The 23,703-nt window shown below is 41.4% G+C and overlaps 1 protein-coding gene across 4 annotated transcripts in view; it reads left to right on the forward strand.

The window, feature by feature from the left end:
- The window catches only part of adgrb2 (adhesion G protein-coupled receptor B2), a 222,398-nt gene that overhangs the window by 82,257 nt on the left and 116,438 nt on the right, over positions 1-23,703 (forward strand). For all 4 annotated transcript variants that reach the window (XM_062962755.1, XM_062962756.1, XM_062962757.1 and 1 more), the window contains exon 3: positions 13,796-13,879. In XM_062962755.1, the coding sequence (XP_062818825.1) occupies positions 13,796-13,879 (84 nt within the window). The remainder of the gene's footprint in view (positions 1-13,795; positions 13,880-23,703) is intronic.

Genomic DNA, 23,703 nt, shown 5'->3' on the forward strand with positions numbered 1-23,703 from the left:
AAAAATGCATTTCTCTACTTTTTCAGATCAGCATCCAAAAAGAATGGCACCCCCGAGACCTGAACCGCACAGTTTTATATTTTAATCTAGTTTGCTAAGATTGCCAAGTTACTACTGCAAAAATCCCATTTAGCTAACAAATTCAACAGAAGTCAAAACTAATAGGCATCCGTTGGTCATTGCCAGACTGCTTTAAGGTTAAGCAGCCATTCTTCAATCTGTTGTCGAAGGCTTTCATGGCCGGAATCACTGGGTTGCTATGAGTTTTCCGTGCTGTATGGCCATGTTTCAGAAGAATTATCTCCTGATGTTTCGGCCACATCTATGGCAGGCATTCTCAGAGGTTGTGAGGTATCACAACACAAACACACAACCCATTCTCCAAACCTTGCTATGTAATCCATTCTTGGCATCATCAGGAACACAACCTGCTATTTTACCTTCACTGTGACAACTTGGTTTATTTTTTGGAATCAAGATACACCAATAGGTGAGATGTCAATATTTTGGTGGTTTGCATATGCAAGGCCAAATTAGGGTTCCATTTCGCCTAAGAATACTTCTAATATCAAAGATGACTTTCTCTGCCTCTATCTGTCTCCTATCTATCGGTTGCAGGAATATGATCATCAAAGGGTAGGGCTGTTCCTTTCTTTGAGAGATGGAATCAGAAATATTTTAACCTATATAATAATAATAATAATAATAATAATAATAATAATAATAATAATAATAATTTATTTTTATACCCCGCCTCCATCTCCCCAAAGGGACTCGGGCTGGCTTACATGGGGCCAAGCCCGGATAAAAACAACATCAGGAAATACAGACACAGGTATTAAAATTTAACACTCTAGACATAGTAAAAGTATAAATTGATAATCATAGTAAAACATGGATTTGGCACTCAAGTAGAGGGGGGTAAACAAGAGCTGGGCAAAGTGCAACAAGTGAATATTGTAACACGAGGTAGTTGTTTAAGTGCTACTGTCAATGAGAGAGCAACTTGGGGTGGGGATCTCCTTATCTACAATTTAGAATCATTGCAGTTTGATGTTTCGCCCACATTTGTGGCAGGCATCCTCAAAGGTTGTGAGGTCTGTTGGAAACCAGGCAAGTGGGTATATATATATCTGTCCAGGGTGGGAGAAAGAACTCTTGTCTGTTGGAGGCAAGTGTTAATCTTTTAATTGGCCACCTTCATTAGCATTGAATAGCCCTGCAGCTTCAAAGCCTGGCTGTCGCCGCCTGAGGGAATCTTTCATTGAGAGGTGTTACCTGGCCCTGATTATTTCCTGTCTGGTGTAATCTATGTTTTGAAATTGATGAGAAGTCCTTGAACTTTGAAGCCCAGGTGCATTCGCCATGATCTCATGGGTACTTGGTTGGGCTTAAATTAAGATGACTCTCTCGTCTCGGCTCTCAGGTCCATGATTCAAGTTTTCTGTCTTTGCCTTTATTCTTTGAAGGGTTTGCTTTGGGGAAAAGTTCCCGTTTTCGTGCTTGTGGATTTATGTTTGAATGCCTACTGTGGAGTTTGGCTCTCTTTTTTTTTTTAAAAAAAATATTTTTCATTGAAAATTTTCAATTTTGAAAATTTTATACATCGAAAGAGGGAGAACAATATTTATAGGAAAGTTAAGAAAAATAGAAGGAAAGAGAAAAGAAAAAAATGGAGACAATACAAAAAGTAATAATAATTAAAAAATAATAAAAAAGGGTTTTTTGAACTTCCGCTCAACTCTTGTTCCTGTTATGTTTTTTTTTGTTCTAGTTCTTTTTAATTCTCTCCCGTTTGATTAAAAAGAAAATCTTTATTTTCCTTATATTCTTCAAGGATTGTAATTTAAATTCATGTACTCTTCAAATACCGACCAGACAGTCTTCTTTACACCCTTACCGGTATTTTTTTTTCAAATAGTATGTTAGCTGGTCCATATCTTTTATTTCCCTCTTTTTTTTTAACCAATCTTCTCTGTCCAGTATCTGCTCCATCTTCCACTTCTTTGCAAAGACCATCCTTACTGCCTTTGACAAGAATATAACTAGTTTTTCTTTACTGATATCATAAAAAATGTCTTTATTTGGCTCTCTTGACTTCATGTATTTTGTCATGTTTACGATGTTGCGTTTTCACGAGTATTTTATTTTGCTTATTATCTGTCTTTGGGCTAGGCCCTGTGTAAGCCGCCCCAAGTCCCTGCGGGGAGATAGAGGCGGGATAGAAAAATTAAGTTATTATTATTATCCACAAACTCGATATCCACAGTATCACTTACCCATATTCCAAAAATATTTCCCGCAGAAGTGTTTGCGGACCTTTCTAAGCCTTCCAGTGGTAGTCTTCCAGCCCGTAGAATAATATTGGACAACGTTGGAAACATATGTGGACCTCTGGGTCCTCCAGTGTGATACCAGCCCAAATATAGTCCAAATATATGGTTCATTGGTTTCATGTATCCATGGTGGGTCTTGAAACCACGGATACATGAAGCAGATATGGTCCCTTGCAGAAACCATATTTGTTTCCAGCCAGAAAGTGGATGCAGAGTGGGACTGAACGTGAGCCCTGGCTTCACAAGGAAGGGAAGAAGGAAATTAAGACTTGGCTGTTTGGTTGTGCATTTAAGTAAATCAGATCTAATTTGCCAAATAGTCACTGTTGAATGTTTTTAGGTTGAATGTTTTTATGTTGAATGTTTTTATGATGAATGTTTTCTATTGTGGAATGATATTTTAAATTGTAAGTCGCTCGGAGCACTCTGGTGGAGAGCAACTAATTAAGAAATAAAGTGAAGTGAAGTGAAATTAACAAAAATGTAGGGAAGTCCTACAGAGTCCTTGAAAGTCGCATCAATAAATCAGTGAAGTCTTGCAAATCATAGCAAGCATCTTCCCCCCCTTACCTGAGCTGAAGATTTGGATATAACCCATTCTTGTTGCTCACAACTGAGCCCGCTAACTACTAAAACTCAATATTTTGTGCTTTTGACTCTTCACTGGAGATTTATTTATTTATTTATTTACAGTATTTATATTCCGCCCTTCTCACCCCGAAGGGGACTCAGTGCGGATTACAATGAACACATACATGGCAAACATTCAATGCCAACAGACAAACAACATACATTAGACAGACTCAGAGGCATTTTTAACATTTTTCCAGCTTCACGATTCCGGCCACAGGGGGAGCTGTTGCTTCACCATCCAGTAGTGGCTGTACTTCCTCATTCCTTTCCTCGTGTTTTGCTGGCAGTTTTATGGTGTTGTAAATTAACCTCCCCGCATCAAGCGTCCCTAAATTTCCCTAATTGACAGGTGCAACTGTCTTTCGGGGCTGCATAGGTCAACAGCAAGCCGGGGCTATTAATGGTCGGAGGCTTAACCCGACCCGGGCTTCGAACTCATGACCTCTCGGTCAGTAGTGATTTATAGCAGCTGGTTACTAGCCAGCTGCGCCACAGCCCGGCCCCTCACAAACTGGTGACTTGGGACCAAGCCCTAAGATCTAGCTGTTCTTCCTAACTCCCTGCCTTTGCCCATTTTGCTCAGATGAATGTATTCTTCTCTGGTTGCTTCAGAGAAGAGAAGGACAGTCCTAATGGGAGAGTTTTACTAGGGAGAATCTTCTTTTTTTTCTCCCCGCTGTCCTCTGCGCCAGTGAGTTTATGAGGTCATTAAAGGAGGCAGCTGGTCTGGCTTTACAGTCCTGCTCCGTTTAGCCAGAGGGTGAGATTCTGCGACAGGCCATTTGCACATCGATCCCATTTGGAGTAAACCAAGCCAGAAGACGTTGTGGTTTCCTGGAAGTGCATCCAGGGAAATGGGGCAGGGCTGCCAGGATAGGATTTGATCAGGTTAGTCTGAGGCAAATGCCTCCAAAGTCAACCATTTTCCACTAGTGCTCCTCCTGTATTTTTTCTGAATGGCAACAATCCTTGGTAGATTTTATTGCTCTAGCAAAGCAATTTCGCTGGAGTCATAGGGGTGCGGGAACTCTGTAAATTAAAAAAGGGGGTATTTTTAACCTAAGAGGACATCTCTATAGATATCTCTAGTCAACTTTCTCTAGAAGTTGGAGGACCTAGAGATTCCTAGAAAAATGTTAAGACCTTCACGTCAATTCTATAGTCAACTTCTATCAGAAGTTGTAGGACCTACGTAGACATCCCTTGAGAAATCTCTAGCTTCTCCCAGATAACTCTTTGTTCAACTGCATTCAATTTCCAGGGATATTCCCTATTGATCCTCTGGCCTCCCATATTTCCAGCTATTATTATTATTATTATTATTATTATTATTATTATTATTATTATTATTATATCCCAGTTTCTCTTTCTGCCTCCTTGCTTTTTCTCCAGCTTAACTCAATGACACTGGGAGATCAGGATTCGAACACATTGCACATGTGTCAAACTCACGGTCCATGGGCTGCATCATTCTGTATGACCTTCCAGATGCTTGACTACAACTCCTGTATTCCTCATCATGACTAGGACTAATGGGAGTTGTGATCCTGGAACACCTGGAAGGCTGCCATATGTTCTCTTTAGTCAGGATAATGTGGTTTGGATTTCAATACAAGCCATGTGGATATGATATCTAACTTTGAAATGTCCTCTGATCTTTCCTCAACCTCAGAGCCACAAGTGCTCTTGGGTTGCCATTCCCATTATTCCAGTCTGCTTTGTGGATAATCAAAAGTGATGCAAGTTGTCATTCAGTACCATCTGGGGACTCAAATTGGGTAAAAACCAAAGAGCACCAACAATTATGTAAAAGTTGGCTTTCTGTATCCAGGGATTCCCTGTCCGTGGCTTCAAGTGCCCTTTGAAGGCAACCATAAATAAGACCGATGTGGCTCTTAATGAAATGAGTTTGACATCCTTGACCTATTGGATGAGTCACAGTCTCTCAGCCTCATAGGAAGGCAAGGGCAAAGCCACTGTGACCAAGAAATCTTGCTGATAGGGTTGCCTTAGTGATGCCAGTAGTTGGAAGTGATTTGAAGGCAAACAGCAACACTTCATAATGTAGCTAGACTGGTGATGATGATGGTGATGATGGTGGTGGTGATGATGGTGATAAATATGGTGAGTATTGTGACTTAGCAGTAGTTCCAGAGTGAAGATGAGGAAGGGGATTTTGGATTACAGATGCAGATGTCAGATGATGGGATTCATGATGAGTTTCAGGATGATGCTGTGGGGAATTATGGGATTCAGACACAGGCTGGTTCAGAAGTGCAGCCTGTTGATGAATTCCAGATGCAGCCTGTCACGGATGAGAACCAAGGAAACATTCCCATGGGAAATAATGAGCTTGATCTGTCTCAGGTTCAGGTGCAAGATAATGGTAATGCGGAGTCTGAAGGCCCGTTGCTCTCTCGGGCTGATCGTTTACAATGGAAAGGAATGCCACGGCGAAGTCTTAGATTAGCTGGGAAAAGGGAGGCCAGCGAAGGGAAAAAGAATGCATTTTTGGGTTGCTTTTAAAACAGTGTGTTGAAGGGCAAATCTTTGTCAAAGCAAATTCTTGCTTCATCTGGGTGGATGGTCGATGTCTTCATGCTACTTCTGCTTTGGATATATTCTTGTTCGTGAATCCCGGTAACCTTTGGATTTGTGTATCTTTGGGAATGGACTATTGCTTCTTGTTTATGGATTATTGGACTTACTGACTCTATTTTGCAACTGTTTTTGGAACTATATTTCTGCCTGCTTTGATACTATATATATTCTGCTTTTGCTCAATAAAATTACAAAAGACTATCTTCTGTGTGCAGCCTGGTGTCTACAGCAAGGTGAACTAGTCTGAGGCGCAATATTGTGACAGTGATAATCGTGATGATGGTGATAGCGGTAGTGATGAGGATGTGGATGATGATATCAATATTGCGTGGATGAATTATTTCCATCCTTGATATCATTCCTTTGACTATATGATCATAGTAGGACCACTTTTCTACCTGTCCTCAGTCCCAAATTCAACAGTAAGGACACTCTTCTTGGGATGAAATTTAGTTTGGTATTCCAGGGTCAACTTCATCCTCATCTTTTTGTGGAAAGACCTAGACCATTGGTTCTCAACCTATGGGTCCCCAGGTGTTTTGGCCTACAACTCCCAGAAATCTCAATCAGTATACCAGCTGTTAGGATTTCTGGGAGTTGAGGGCCAAAACATCTGGGGACCCACAGGTTGAGAACCATTGACTTAGACCTTCTCCTTAGCACAGCTCCTTATGGATCCATTCCTGCTAAGATGGGCCTTGCTGTGAGTTACTTGAGTTGAAAGACCAGTTATTTCTGGAGGAGACGGGATATATATATATATATATATATATATATATATATATATATATGATGTTGGGAAAGTAGGGCAATGGAATAATCAAACCCTGCCCTCCCTTCCCCTCCTTGCTTCCCTCCTGCCGTTGCCGCTGAGTGTGCATCTTTGTCCTGCTCCTCTACATTCCTGTTAATTTCACGCAAAGTGCCCTTGATGGATCTCTTGTTATTTTTCGTGAGCCGAGCCATAAATTTGTGACATCTCACTGTAGCAATCTGTTAAGTGCATGTTGGGCGGTGGCAGCAGAGGGGAGGAGGAGGAGGAGGCAGAAAGGGGAGCGCTGCCGCAAGGAAACCGCCGTCTCACAAGGGATTGGAGACTGAACCCGTTGCTTTCTGCCTTGCGATCATTGCCTCTGGAGGCCAGGCCAAGACACAATGACGAGTCTGGTTCATCACTCTCCGGGCTCTTTCCTTTTATCATTTGAACTAGCAAAGCACTTGTACTTCCAAAATACATTTATTCATTTCTTATTTTATATACAGCACGACCCCTTTCTCCGTAAGATTGGTAGCTATGGTTGTACAGTCCACATTGAACAAAGACGTCCAATCTAGGCATTTTCTAGGTCCTCCAGATGGTTCTATGATATCTTTCTGTCAAAATCTGACCACAGGGTCACACTAGGAAATCTAGAGTGTGCACTTCTCTAAGCATTTTCTAGGTTCTCCGGATTATTCTATGATACGTCTCTGTTAAATGTTGACCATAGGGTTATCCTAGAGGACTAAGAGATATCTTAGTGTCCTCTCTAGGCATTTTCTTGGTCCTCAAAGTAATTCTATGGTATGTGGCTGCCAAAAGTTTAACATAGAGTTACACTAGAGAATCTACATCAGGCATGGGCAAACTTCAGCCCTTCAAGTGTTTTGGACTTCAACTCCCAGAATTCCTAACAGCCATTAATTAGGTAGGCTGCTAGGAATTGTGGGAGTTGAAGTCCAAAAGACCTGAAGGGCTGAAGTTTGCCCATGCATTTTCTAGGTTCTTCGGGTGATTCTATGGTATGCTTCTGCTAAAAGTTTACCATAGAGTCACACTAAAGGACATAGAAATGCCTAGAGAAATATAGTCTCTAGGCATTTTCTAGGTCCTCCATGCAATACAATGTCATGTTTCTGCCAAAAAATTTACTATAGAGTCACACTAGAAGACCTAGAGATGCCTAGAGAAAAATCCTCTCTAATCATTTTATAGGTCTTCCAGGGGATTCTGATATGTTTCCCAGATTGGGTTGGATTTATATCCCGTCTTTCTCCTTATGCAGAAGACAAAGCAGCCTAAAGCATTTAAAAAGCTGCATACGGTTGAAGCATTATTCATACAAACAGTTACTTATAAATAGCTTTTTATCTGTTAATGGCATTTTCTTTTTAAGTGCCGTTCTAAATCACTGTAATGTTGTTATATGTTTAATCCTATTTTAATGTTCTGTATTTTGTACAGTTTTGAGCTGCATTGTGCTTTTCAGTTGCCAGTTTTCTTGAGTCCTAATTTGGGGAGAAAGGTGGGGAGCTGTAGTTTTCCAAGGTCATGAGCCTTCTCTGCTAAAGAGTGCTGGTGATTCATGAAACTAGAACTCCCAGGATTCTGTAGCTTTGAGGCTTAAGCCATGGCTGTTAAAGTAGTATCAAACTATGCTAATTCCATGGTGTAGATGCACTTTAGGGTTAAGTTGTTGGCAGTGAGCACAGTAAGAGGCTTTATATGCTGGGATTTTGGCCCCGCCCATTTTCCAATTAGCCCCGCCCAGTCCTACAATGCAGCTTCCAATGATGTCTTGATATTGCATTTAGGTTTGGAAAACATTATTTGCCCTTATCATATGATTCACACTAGCACCTGTCATTATTTTCAATTTGCCATCTTCTTTTCATTGCCTTACAATTAGTCTACTGTTTCTGGGTATGATTGTTTTAAAGTGAAATACATAAATTCTCCAAAATAAGATCTCACTGTTTCCACCAACAAGTGTATTGTGCTTTCTTTTTTCTACCTCTATTTGCAAAAAGTAGTATTTCATGCTTATTTTTATAGCTCATGTTTTTCTTTAAAAACATTTCTGTAAGTGCTTTTTTCCTTATAGTATTCTTCTCTAAACGCATTTCCCCCTAATCTTTCTCCTTTTTTGGTTGCTGTTTTCTCCGATTATTGGTACTTTTGAAGCACTTTCCCCTAATGGATGTGGATGTTGATGGGAAAGCGCTCTTGAAAATTCAAAGTCATGCAAACGCTGGTTAATTGTGTGCCTGGTGGCGTGTCAAGTCAGGAAGCGACAATTAAGTCAAAAGGGGAACTAATCCAATTTCTCCCTCATTGCTTGAAATAAAGAAGAAAAACTCAGGCGGAGTTCTGTTGGACAGTTACAAATGCATAATCGAGAGTTTCGCACTTCTGACTGTTTTGTATTCACAATCCTTAAGTAGACCATGAAGGCCCCATAATACTAACTTGTCAGAAAGCAGCTGCTGCCATCAATAGGGATCTGTTCCCCTGTTGACCAGGAAGCAGTTGACTGACATGTCGCACCTCAGGTTAGCTTCACCTGGCTAAAGACACCAAGCCACACACAGGAAGTAGTCTTTTGTAGTTTATTTAGAAAATAGGCAAAGGATAGTTCACAAAAGGGTAAAAGATCAGTTCCAAAAGATAGGTACAAAAACCAAGACTGTAAGCAATAAGTCCATAGGAACATAGAGCATAGAACAAGGTCCTTTTCATGGAAGCCAAAAGTCCCAGCAAACAGAATATATCCACGAGATATTACAGGAAAGCAAACTTGCTTCTAGATCAAGCAATGGATTTGCATTGACAGAGAGCTCTCTGTGAGCAGACTGTTTTAAAAGCATGACATAAAGGCGTCCCTTTGCCCTTTGAACTCTTGTTTATTGGCTCTTGTTTCTTGTTTATTGGCTCTAAATTCCAGTCTCGTAGCCTGATCGAGATCCCCAGAGTCAAGGCCACTGAGCTCATTATCAGGCGGCAAAGTGCTATCCTCCCTTTCCACTCCTTGCACCTGAAATTCCTCGTTAGAAACAACATCATGATTTATTCCCATGGGAACAACTCCCTTCTCTTCATTTCCCACAGCTGGAACGCTCCTATAATTCCCAGCATCAGAGTCATCCTCAAATTCATCCTGAATCCCATCATTATGCACATATAACCCAGAATCTTCATCAGAGTCATGCAAGGGCACATCAGAATCACACAAAGGCAAAGGCTGAGCCACAACATGACATTCCCACCTTAATCATCTGAGAAATCTTGGACCCAAGGGGCAATTAAGATCCTGCTTCTGGCTGCCATGTTGTGATGGTCAGCACCTAATCTAGAGGTGAACAGAGGGCACATCTACACTGATCCATTATCCTGGATCAGCTCCATGGCAGCTGCATGACATATAGCACTAATTTGAGTTAATGTGGGCCAAGACTGCCTGATGCAGTTTCAAACCGTGTTAACAAAAGTGATGGGTTCTAATTAATGTTCCCCAAGAATATGAAGCCAATATGTGGGTCTATGTAAGTAGTTGGGCTGTGGAACCATCCACAACTGTTTACACAGTAATCTGATATTCCATGGGTTCAGGTAGCTCAGGGACATGGGATGGCAGTCACTGTCCCCTCCTGTTCTTGTCATAATGGAGTTAACTGGGCACAATATGGTTAGTATCCATTGCTCAATGCTGAGGCTGACATTATCGGGGTGCAAGGTTGATCAGAGAAGGGAAGGGAAGGAGAAAAAGTGGCAGCTCTTCCTCCTTTTCCTTCTCCCATCTCCCATATTATTCTTATGACTGGGCCCATTTTACTCCATTTCTATCCTAAGATGCACCTGTGACCAGTTTTGGCTGGTAAATCTGTCTGTGTCCAGACATGTGCCGCCAGATTTGTCTGGGAATACAGTTGGACAAAAATATTGGTTCATCCAAGAGATATTTCACATCATGCTCATGGGTTCATGCTTGAGTTTCATTGCAGCTCCTTGTGCATGTCTCTCCAGCAATGAACACTAACCATATTGTGTTTGGTGGCTGATGCTATGATAATGGAAGGGGATAGTAAAGGTGGCCAACCAGGTTTTGTGCTGCTAAAAAGGTCAGGGCTCCATCATGCCTGCATAGCAACCCAAAGTCTGGCAATATAAATCATTCCAGGACTGATCTGGGATTCAATGCTCTGGATCGGCCACGGAATAAGATACCCATGTCCAACTGGCCAGAGACTCACCAATGGAAGCAGCAGCTGCTGTAAAAGGAGACTTGAGAGATTGGGACAAGGAGCCACTGTGTAGCATTGTAACTGATGCTTGTTTAGGTAAAGTTAAAGATTTTCCCCTGACATTAAATTCAGTCATGTCCCACTCTGGGGGTTGGTGCTCATTTCCATTTCTAAGCCGAGGAACTGGCGTTATCCGTAGACACCTCCAAGGTAATGTGGCTGGCATGACAGCATTGAGCACTGTTACCATCCCACCGGAGCAGTATCTATTAATCTACTCACATTTGCATGTTTTCGAACTGGTAGATTGGCAGAAGCTGGGGCTAAAAGCAGGAGCTCACTCCTCTCTCTGGATTTGGACCTGTGACCTTTCGGTCCACAATTTCAGCAGCTCAGTGCTCTAACATACTGCTCCATCAGGGGCTCCATATATACATATACATATACATATACATATACATATACATATACATATGGAGTTACACTTTAAAAATGTATCTGTTTCGACTTATATGCAAATAGCGGTTTAACCCGCTGTGCCACCGGGTTTGTTTACACTGATAACACTATTTATTTATTTATTTATTTATTTATTTACAGTATTTATATTCCGCCCTTCTCACCCCGAAGGGGACCCAGGGCGGATTACAATGAACACATATATGGCAAACATTCAATGCCAACAGACAAACAACATATATAGACAGACACAGAGGCATTTAACATTTTTTTCCAGCTTCACGATTCACTGCTTCACTGTCCACTAGTGGCTGTACTTCCTCATTCCTTTCCACGTGTTTTGCTGGCAATTTTATGATGTTTTAAATTAGTTAAATTAGCCTCCCGCATAAAGCGTATCTAAATTTCCCTAACTGACAGATGCAACTGTCTTTCGGGGCTGCATAGGTCAACAGCAAGCCGGGCTTTTTTGTTCCTGGGTTATAAATGTAATTTCCAATTTCTATCATAAAGACATGGAAAAAGTTTATTAAACAGCAAAAACTTTGTTTTCATGGAAGGGACATCCTGATTTAGCACATTTTGCTCTAGTTTTTCAATGAGTATCTTATAAGAGTCTCAACCAATTCAACCTTGTTTGTGACAGCCACAAAAACGAAGTTTCTGGAGTAGAGCAACTACTTTCAAAGTAAGGACTGCACAGTTAAACAAGAAATATTACTTTGAGATCAGGAACAGAAAAAAATTCCAATTTTGTTGCATAGCGTGACTCCCTGACAACATCCCTGCTCCATCAGAAATGGAGAGCAGGCTATTCTTCCTCTCCAAGAGTGAAATAGAGGTATGATAGAGAGATAGATCAGACAGATTAGGGAAAGAAACAGACAGACAGATCAACTGATACTCTCCAGTAATCCCAGTATTATCCCCAATCCCCTCGTTCAGCTTCTATTAGTATGCAAGGAGCGACACTCCTCAACTGAGAAACTCTCTGATCTCCATCCCCTTGCTACTGCCCTGTACATAAATTAGGCTCCGCTGGCTCTTTTGCCTCCAGCGAGAGACGTGCAAAGAAGATTGAACCACAAAAAAGTCCACAGCAGTCGGGTGAGGAAAGTCAAACCACAGTGTGCAACACGAATTAGGGACCCAAAGAGTAAAATCCATACAGTAGAGATACCGCTGCATCATGAATGTATGGATAATATGTTCATTTATCCACTTTGCATGAGGTTGGGCAACTTTGAATTGTGCGGGTTTTGAACTAAGCTTCCCACAATCCCTGACCACTGCCTATGATTACTGGCATTCATGGGTTTTTTTTTTCCTTCCAGAAAGGCATTGGACCCCAATTCTTGTCATTAGTCTCCATTAGATTTGATCCACTGAATCATCGGCGTTTACCCTTAAATAATTGATTCAATGCATCTACTTAAGGATTTTGTAAAATCCAGACCCAGGTTTCCTACTCTAATAAAGCACATCTTTTTCTAAGAGTTGAAAATCAAGTGAGCCTTGGATATTTCATCTTGCTATGTGAGGATGAATATTTAGGGTAGCTTTCTACTTCTGGGTATCCTTCTGCAATCTTTGCACATTCAAATGTCAGTTTTTTGCACATAAAACAGATTTTTGTGTGTGCACGAAACTCCTATGAACCCCTGATGCTTTTGTGAATTCTTCTGGTTTGAATTATATGTGGGCAGCTTCTTCTTACGTTTTCATGTGTGACAATGGCATTGCAGATGTATTTACAGATTTGGACACGACTAGATTTAGTGTCAGGGGAAAACCTATAAGTAGCCGATCAAGGGAATCTTGTTACCAGTTTTTATTTTTATTTTTGGATTGTATGCTATGCATTGTGTTTTTCATTTGTATTATTTCTTATTGTTGTATAGTTTTATTTATTATGTATTGTATTGTATTTTTTTAATCATGTTAGAAACCACCCTGTGTCCCTTGAGGAGATAGGGTGGTATATAAATAAAGTTTTTATATTATTATTATTATTATTATTATTATTATTATTATTATTATTATTATTTAGCATGGGAAAAATAATTCAGCAGAGTAGAATGCAGTTAGAGCCCCCGATGGTGCAGTGGGTTAAACCTGCTGAACTAGCTGACCAAAAGGTTGGCAGTTTGAATCCGGGGAGCAGGGTGAGCTCCCGCTGTTAGCCCCAGCTTCTGCCAGCCTAGCAGTTCGAAAACATGCAAATGTAAGTAGATCAATAGGTACTGCTCCAGCGGGAAGGTAACGGCGCTCCATGCAGTCATGTCGGCTACATGACCTCAGAGGTGTCTATGGACAATGCCGGCTCTTCGGCTTAGAAATGGAGATGAGCACCAGTCCCCAGAGTCGGTCACAACTGGATTTAATGTCAGTACAAAATCTTTACCTTTACTAGAATGCAGTTGGGGTGTCGTGTGGTTTCCGGTCTGTATGGCTGTGTTCTAGCAGCACTTCCTCCTGACGTTTCGCCTGCATCTGTGGCTGGCATCTTCAGAGGTGGCAGGAAAAACATGAAGAGCAAATGCTTCTAGAACATGGCCAGACAGCCCGTAAACCACACAAACACCCCAGTGATTCCAGCCATGAAAGCCTTTGGCATTACATAGAAGGCCACTGCTAGGAGCATGATTCATATAGTACAAATATACCCCATAGAACTGAGTCCTTATTGGAAAGATACCATATTTCTGTTTTCTTTATTCACTCCACTGAACGATCATTGCCTCGTGTCTATTTCTTTCTCTTAGGTGATGGTGTACAAGAGGATCAGAAAGTGAAAACCCAGTGGCCACGGTCAGCCGATGAACCAGGGGTGTACATGGCACAAACAGGTAACAACTTTTGTTGGTACATGATGGAGAATGTTAAGAGTCACCAAGGAAAACATAGAGGAAATCTACCAATGTTCAGTATTTAATGTCCTTGTCTTTTGGAGCCAAATATTGAAATAAGTAGTGGCCATAGCCTGTGTTCTCCAGACCAACAAAACTATCAATCCACTTTGGTTTTATTTATTTTAAAGGGATTATCTTTGGTGATAGGATCCAGAACCTTGGATATCTTATTTAATGTTTGAACTAAAACCCAGAGCAAATTTACCATCCCACTAGCATGGAAACCATCTTCTATCATTGCTGATATTATTCTCCCTTCTTTCCTTGCTATTTCTTGTAAGGATTGTCATTGAATCAATTTGCTATAGCATAAGACACGATATTATGTCATGTAGTGGTTTCTGTGGAAGTGAGACGGAGAATTTTCTCTGGATTTTTCTTTGGAGAAGCAGCCATGGTTATCTATGTCCCCAAATTACAGACATGTAAAATAGACAACTGGAATAGAAAATATAAAGTACATTAGCACCTTGGATAGCGCCCTTAGGATTGGTTCGGCACTGTGGAGAGATCTATATCTCTGCCCAATTGGTGTGGAAGGCATCAGATATGACCAACATCTTCCCTGCTCATCATAAAATGCTAATCTGTTAACTCTACAAGTTCTGGTTGTACCCACAGCTATTTTTAAATGGGATTTTTAATGAATTTGTGCCTATCCAAAACCTGTGCCCTGTAACTACTGCCCCAAATAGATCAGAGTAAAGATCCACAGAGAAGAATTTAACACATTGTTAATCATCGTGTCCAAAACACAGTGAGAAAGGTTTGGTGAACTCCTCCAGCTCATTTGCCAAAGAACTCTGATTTTCTCCCATCCATCCATCCAAACATTCTGTACTTTTGGCAAAGGCCTTCTCCATCTTCTTGGGCGGCGTTCTCGCCAGCCAATATTTCCTTGGCCTTTTAGCTTATGAAGAGTCCCCTCGAATCTTCCTTCCAAAAGTCTCCTCGTTGTGAAATGAGGATTACTACATTTGCATTGCGAGACTAATTAGTTTCTGAACCAGGTAATTACGCAGTTTGGACACATCCCCAGTTTTGATGAGACTGACGAAAACGTCGCACGTATTGACAAGACAAGACACATTTCTGCCAGCATTTCTGCATGTGCCAAGAGCATGATGGATCTGGATGCCCACCTTGGCATCTTCAGGGCAACTCCTTGGATGAGACCTCATCCCGATTGTAAGGAGGCTGATGGGAAACACCTGATTCTTAGATTTCTGGATCAATAATATTGGCTCCTAACATGGTGTGTGTCTACAATTTCAGCAGGCTATGTATATAAGTTGTATATAAAACATAAATAGATTTTGTGTTTAGACTTGGGCCCTATCTCTAAGATGTCTCATTAATGAATATCTAATACACTTGATATCTGATAAAGTTTGGTTCTGGGGCCTACCATAAATATCAAAATCTGTGGGTACTCAAATCCCATTATATAGAATGGCATAGTAAAATTATGTCCCTTATATAAAATGACAAAATCAATATTTATTTTTAGGAATATATCTGTCTTTCTGTGTGTGTGTGTGTGTGTGTGTGTGTGTGTGTGTGTGTGTGTGTATAGATAGATAGATAGATAGATAGATAGATATAAATATATAAATGTAATGTGCATAATTCCCATGGAGTAAACAGCAAAACCACTGGACCAAATCACACCAAATTTGGTCATAAAAGACATAGTCATCCAATCTATGTCTTTCCATCAAAATCCCTGTAAAATTAGGTCCAAATTTCAGAAACCCTCCCAAAACCAAAAATTACTAACCACGCATGTGCAGAGGCCCCCCGGGAAACTTGGTGACGTTACCCAGGTGGGCAGGGCTTCAATTGCCACCGCGCGCCGACAGCGAGTCGTTATTATTATTATTATTATTGGGTTTCTGGGAACCATCAAAATGAAGAAAATCTGGCAGTTAGCATTAAAAAAAAACTCTACAAGCTGGACAGTAAACAACACTCTGAAAAAAAGGGTATTCCAGACAGGAAACAACAAGAGCCAGCTAACACCTCCCAACAAAGGATTCCCCCAGGGAGGAAACAACCACGTATTGAAGCTGCAAGCCCATTAAATGCTAATCAAGGTGAATAATTACAATATTCACACTTGCCTCCACAAACCCACTTAAGACAACACCACAGCAACATGTGGCTGGTAACAGCTTATGTGTGTGTGTGTGTGTGTGTGTGTGTGTGTGTGTGTGTGTGTATACACACATACATACATACATACATACATACATACATACAGAGCCCCTGGTGGCACAGTGTTTTAAAGCACTGAGCTGCTGAAATTGCGGAACAAAAGGTCCCAGGTTCAAACCCCGGGAGCAGAATGAGCGCCCGCTGTTAGCCGCAGCTCCTGCCAACCTTGTAGTTCGAAAACATGCAAATGTGAGTAGATCAATAGGTACCTCTCCGGCGGGAAGGTAACGGCACTCCATGCAGTCATGCCGACCACATGACTTTGGAGGTGTCTACGGACAATGCCGGCTCTTCGGCTTAGAAATAGAGATGACCACCAACCCCCAGAGTCGGTCACAACTGGACTTAACGTCAGGGGAAACCTTTACCTTTACTATACACACACACATGCGCACGCACACAAATTATTGGCTCTGTGGATGCCAAATCCAGGGATACAGGGTCAATGTATGGAAATACCCTCAAATCCAAAATCTGAAACACTTCCAGTCCCAAGCATTTTGGATACTAGATACTCAATCCATATTTCTTCATTTCATTTATGACTCAAAGGAACTGACAACCTATTTAAAACAACACTGATTACTGACTATACAAAAATGTTGCTGAAAAGTATGGATATAAAAGTTATGGCTTTTTACAAAAAAAAAAAAACCCTCCTAAACGATCTGTAAATTTAAAGCCATTACAATCCATTAAAAGGCGATATTGCAACAAATGAAATAGCATGGCACATCATTCAAGGACAATGATAGTTATAGAAAGACTGATGGAATAAGACTATTTGGGCTGCTGCAGGAAGGAGGCCAAAAAGAGAGCCAAGGTTCAAACCCCGGGAGTGGCGTGAGCAGCCGCTGTTAGCTCCAGCTCCTGCCAATCTAGCAGTTCAAAAACATGCCAATGTGAGTAGATCAATAGGTACCGCTCCGGCAGGAAGGTAACGGCACTCTATGCAGTCATGCCGGCCACATGACCTTGGAGGTGTCTATGGACAACGCCGGCTCTTCGGCTTAGAAATGGAGATGAGCACCAACCCCCAGAGTCAGACATGACTGGGAAACCTTTACCTTTACTTATTTTAACTACCATGGCTCCTGGGAGTTACCATTTGCAAGGCCATTCATCTTCCTAGCCAAAGAGTGCTGGTGCCTCACCAAATCTCAACTCCTACGATTGCATTGCAAAGAGCCATCACAGTTCAAGTAGTGTCAAATTGCATTAATCTGACAGTGTAGATGCTCCCTATGCCTTCTGTCATGGCCTTCTCCTCCAAGCTCTCATAATCCCAAGCAATTTAATTAAGACGCAGCCTTTTTGACAACGGGGAAACTGCATCTCATCTCCCGTCCCTGTCAGTCCCTTGAGCGCCATCATATTTGCAGTGGCAGCAAATGGAGACGTGGAGCACATTTTCCTCCTCCCTGCTCCCTGGTGCCAAGCGGGCTTAATTTCCTCCATTTATATATTCTCTTAGCCCTTCCCTCCGAGGCCCATAAAGAAAACAAATGTATTAATTGTTTAGCTCCTGTGTCACTTTATTTTTATTTTGGCAAATTCATTTGGGTAATGTGAGCGGCGTGCTCTCTCCCTCCTTGCCATGCTTCCTCTTTGTGCTTGATTTATGCTCAGAAAGCCATTGTCTGCATGGCTTTGGCAAGATGAATGGAGCAAAAACCAAGAGAGTTCAGGAGAATAGGCTCAGTCCAGTTGTGCAAATACAGATAGTGGCACAGGGGTTGTTTAGGAGAACGTGGAGCTGCGCCGACATTGTCGGATGGGGCCATCCAAGGTTGAGCTGGAATGCAGAGCACACGCTTGGCTTTGGTGCTCTCTGAACAAGATTATTAGCTCCAAGCTTCCATTCCTCCATTTGTAAAAGTCAAATGAGAGTGCTGGCTTCCAAAAGTTATGGAGAGAGAGCATTAAGAAGGATCAACTTGAACACATGGGCCAAAATTCTATTAATTTACAGTATTTATATTCCGCCCTTCTCACCCCGAAGGGGACTCAGGGCGGATCACATTACACATATAAGGCAAACATCCAATGCCTTAACATAGAACAAAGACAGAGACAAACATAGGCTCTGAGCTGGCCTCGAACTCATGACCTCTTGGTCAGAGTGATTTGTTGCAGCTGGCTGCAGCTGGCTGCTGACCAGCCTGTGCCACGGCCCGGGCCTATTGCTAGCATTTATTTATTATTTATTTATTTACAGCATTTATATTCTGCCCTTCTCACCCCCAAGGGGACTCAGGGTGGATCACATTACACATATAAGGCAAACATTCAGTGCCTTAACATAGAACAAAGACAGAGACAAACATAGGCTTCGAGCTGGCCTCGAACTCATGACCTCTTGGTCAGAGTGATTTGTTGCAGCTGGCTGCTGACCAGCCTGCGCCATATCCCGGGCCTATTGCTAGCATTTATTTATTATTTATTTATTTACAGCATTTATATTCCGCCCTTCTCACCCCCAAGGGGACTCAGGGTGGATCACATTACACATATAAGGCAAACATTCAGTGCCTTAACATAGAACAAAGACAGAGACAAACATAGGCTCTGGGCTGGCCTCGAACTCATGACCTCTTGGTCAGAGTGATTTGTTGCAGCTGGCTGCTCACTAGCCTGCGCCACAGCCCAGGCTTATTGCTAGCATTGACCCATTGAATTAATGGGTTTTTACTTAGATCAGTGGTTCTCAACCTATGGCCTACAACTCCCAGAAATCTCAGCCAGTTTACCAGCTCTTAGGATTTCTGGGAGATGAAGGCCAAAACATCTGGGGACCCACAGGTTGAGAACCACTGACTTAGATCTTGGAGAAGAGAAGATCAAGAGGTGATAGTATAGACATGTTCTTAGAATTATTGCACCCCAAGGCAGCGTGAGCACTCGAAAACCAGACCAGAGCCAATATAACACACAAGTCATTTATTGAAGCAGAATATATATATATGTGTGTGTGTGTGTGTATATATATATATATATATATATATATATATATATATATATATATATATATATACACACACACACACACACACACACACACACACACACATATATACATACACATTTAAGGTGGAAAGTCAGAGTAAGAAATAGTCCTTAATATATAGTCAGTCCAGAAAGAGTTCAGCAATGTCCAAATTGTAATCCACAAGTGAAGCTCGATAGCTTCCTTTAAAAAATCAAAGTCTGTCCATGAAACAATAGCAGGAACAAATAGTTGCAAATCCACTTGAGAAGTCCCGTAGCAGGATCAAGAAAGCAAGGTAATCAAAGCAGATTCAAACTCGATTCAGGAACAAGGAAGACGTGGTAGTAAGGCAAGGTCTACTCGGGAGTTGCGGCTCGGCGCGGCTCGCCTGGAACTGGGAACTCAGCACAGATTCAGGAGGCAAGGAGATGGAAACTGGAACCTCTTCCGAGGAAAGGCAAAGTTGACACCGCAACAAGAATACAGTGAGGGGCACTTTTAAGAAATCCCAAGGCTGTGAAATTAAGGAGTACAGGATCCACAAAAACTTCCCATGGGAAAGTTAGCCATCAGACTTGTGAGCTAATCTTTGACTCCGTCTTACTCCCTGTTTCTTGCTTCTATCTCTGGTAACAAATTCCTTCCGATTAAAAGTCTCATCTTCACCCAGGTCAACACCATCTGGTGTGGGTAACGATAAAGAGACTTCGGAATGTTTGCCAATTAGTGGTTCTTCTGAAACCACCATATCAGGCAGCTGCAAGGCCACGGGGCCTCAGCTTGGGGCAGAATTGTCTGCAAAATCCTCAGCCTCATCTGGTTCCAACTCCATCTCTTGATAGAATACAGGCCATGATGGCTGATCTACAACAAGAATGATGACATGTAGAGATGGAGTGAGCTTGCTTTCTGCTGCCCCAAGGAGTAGAACATGAACCAAAGTATGCACATTTCAAGGATAGAGATTCCACCCAAACATTGAGAAGAACATCTTGACAGTAGGATCTGTTTGGAAGTGGAAAAGATGGCCTCTAAAGGTGATGGACTCTCCATCTTTGGTGTTCTTTATCAATAGTTGGATGGGCAACTTTCAAGAGTATTGTGTATTCCTGACTGGTGGAGAATTAGACTAGATGTTCCCTTCTAGTTGTACAACTCCATGTCTCATGGTTTCATGCTTGGATGGACTTACTGTAGCTGGGAATAATGGACAGGATTCCAGCTATGATTTGCTTTGGAATAATTCACTTTAAGATGAATGTTGTTACGAGATGCCTTGGTATCCTACTTCCTTCCCATACATGCATGAGCAGGATGACGGGTTAGGTGGACCTTTAGTCTGAAATAGCAAAGCTATTTATTTGGCTAGAATTATATAGGTATTATAGTGGTTTACCACTGGACTACGAGACTGGAGATCAGGGTTCAAATCCTTTCTCAGCCATGGAAGTGCACTTGGCAAGTTCTCAGCCTCGGAGGAAGGCAATGGTAACCCTCTTCTTGCCAAACTAATAAGCGTATCTTATTGCATTTTAAAATTGTGTCAATATCTTTATTTATTTATTTATTTATTTATTTATTTACAGTATTTATATTCCACCCTTCTCACCCCGAAGGGGACTCAGGGCGGATCACATTATACACACATAGGGCAAACATTCAATGCCCATATACACATCAAACAGAGACCGAGACAGACAGACACAGAGGCAATTTAACCTTCTCCTGAGGGGATGTTCGATTCTGGCCACAGAGGGGAGCAGCTGCTTCATCATCCACTCTGATGGCACTTCCTCATTCCAAGTCGTAAATTAGTTAAACTTGCCTCCCCACTTTTATAAGTGGTACCTTATTTCCTACTTGATAGATGCAACTATCTTTCGGGTTGCTAGGTCAGCAACGAGCAGGGGCTATATTTTATTTTTAATTGATGGGTGCTCACCCTGCCACGGGCTGGCCTCGAACTCATGACCTCATGGTCAGAGTGATTTATTGCAGCTGCTCAACAGCCTGCGCCACAGCCCGGCCCCATGTAAGTATATAGTCAGTATTGACTTCCCTCTTAGATCCTATACAACCTTAGCAGAACTATGACTTGTTTTTCTCCTGTTGGATGTTCTTCTGCTGCCTTAAGGATTGGAAGCCTGTTCTTGTTTTTGAAAACAAGGGAGAAATAATTCGGATCCTCTTACTAAAGATCCCAGTTTCTGATTGTGGGTATTATTATCATAATAAGTACAGTGTAGGACCTAAGGGACTTCAAATTCTCCAGTTCGGATCTCCTTGAAATGGCACCTGGCTATGTCGCCCACTGTTGATTGAGCCTCTTGTTCCCTAAGCAATGCCCTCTGTCATGCTGCCTTTCTCTATTATAGTCTAGGAACAGATCCCCCTTCCCATACACCCGTCCCTTAATATTCATTATGTCCTTCTATTTGAAGGTCAGCCTCCTGAAGCAGTGGCTTCTCACACCAATGCCCCTTTCAGCTAATATTTGTTTTCCTTTCCGCTCCCGTCTCTTGCTCTTTGTAAAATGAGAGCCATCCACCTCCCTCCTTCCTCCTCCATCTGTTCTTCCATAATTTAAATGGATGCTCTCTACCACCAGCCCGTCCAATAACTTTGGCGAGATCATCAAGTTTAATAAAGGAGCAGATTGTTGTAAATGCCGGTGTCTTCTCTGCTCAGGGCAGAGGGAAAGAGACATTGGCTGACTTTACCTGGCCTCTGCTTGATACACCAGCCTTTGCCTCCAGGAACGGAAGGAAAACTTCAGGTTTCATGTCACAACTAAGATCTGCTCCCAATATTGGCATCTGGTGGTTCCAATATTGGCGAGGTGATGAATCTACTCATGGCTTTACTCCACAGAGCTCTCCAAGGTGCTGAAGTTGCTTTAAGGATAGAGTTCAGCATGTGGGACAAGTCCTATAAAGTATGGGATAAAACCCAAAGTGAATTCACCATCCCAGCGGTAGACTCTCCATTTTTGGTACAGCAGAGTCTCACTTATCCAACATTCACTTATGCAACGTTCTGGATTATCCAGCGCATTTTTGTGGTCAATGTTTTCAATATATCGTGATTTTTTGGTGCTAAATTCATAAATACAGTAATTACTATGTAGCATTACTGCATTTTGAACTACTTTGTCAAATTTGTTTTCAAACATGATGTTTTGGTGCTTAATTTGTAAAATCATAATGTAATTCGATGTTTAATAGGCTTTTCCTTAATCCCTCCTTATTATCCAACAAATTTGCTTATCCAATGTTCTGCTGGCCCATTTATGTTGGATAAGTGAGACTCTACTGTATTCATAAAAAAGTTGTTGGATGGACATCTTTCAGGAGTGTTTAGTGGTGCTTTCCTGACTGTCAGGGAGTTGGATCTCAGCATTACATCCATAAGACAGGCCCATTTTCCCTTTGATAAATGTTTGTAGGTCAACATGTAGCCAGAGGTAATATGGCAAGGCACCCTTTGAGTTTGCTGATGGCAAATGATGCCATGAAGGATGCATCTACACAGTTGAAATAATGCAATTTGACACCACTTGAATGGCCACTCTTCAATGCTATGGAATCCCAAGAGTTGTGGTTTTGCAAGTCTTTAGCCTTCTCTGCCAAAGAGAGCTGTTGTCTCACCAAATTACAGAAAACGGTACAGGTGCTCCCGGTGGTGATGGGCACATTGGGTGCCGTGCCAAAAGATCTCAGCCGGCATTTGGAAACAATAGACATTGACAAAATATTTTGCCAACTGCAAAAGGCCACCCTGCTGGGATCTGCATGCATCATCCGAAAATACATCACACAGTCCTAGACACTTGGGAAGTGTTCGACTTGTGATTTTGTGATACAAAATCCAGCATATCTATCTTTTTTGCTGTGTCATAATAAAATAATAATAATAATAATAATAATGAAAATTCAACAGTATAGACACAACCAAAGATGACGAGCATGTAAGGAGAAATACAGTTGGTGTAACATCACAAGCTGGGCAAAGGTACTCCTGGCTCTAAGTATATTATTATTATTATTGTTATTATTATTATTATTATTATTATTATTATTATTATTATTATTATTATTATTGTGTTGTCTAAGGCTTTCATGGCCAGAATCACAGGATTGTTGTGTGTTTGCCGGACTTTATGGTCATGTTCCAGAAGCAGGAGAGAATGCTTTTGGAACATGACCATACAGCCTGGAAAACACACAACAAGCCTATTATTATTATTATTATTATTATTATTATTATTATTATTATTATTATTGTGTTGTCTAAGACTTTCATGGCTGGAATCACAGGATTATTGTGCGTTTGCCAGACTTTATGGTCATGTTCCAGAAGCAGGGGAGAATGCTTTTAGAACATGACCATACAGCCTGGAAAACACACAACAAGCCTATTATTATTATTATTATTATTATTATTATTATTATTATTATTATTATTGTGTTGTCTAAGGCTTTCATGGCCAGAATCACAGGATTGTTGTGCGTTTGCCGGACTGTATGGTCATGTTCCAGAAGCTTATTATTATTAT

This window comes from Anolis carolinensis, unplaced genomic scaffold (genome assembly GCF_035594765.1).
Source record: "Anolis carolinensis isolate JA03-04 unplaced genomic scaffold, rAnoCar3.1.pri scaffold_10, whole genome shotgun sequence".
NCBI lineage: Eukaryota > Metazoa > Chordata > Lepidosauria > Squamata > Dactyloidae > Anolis > Anolis carolinensis.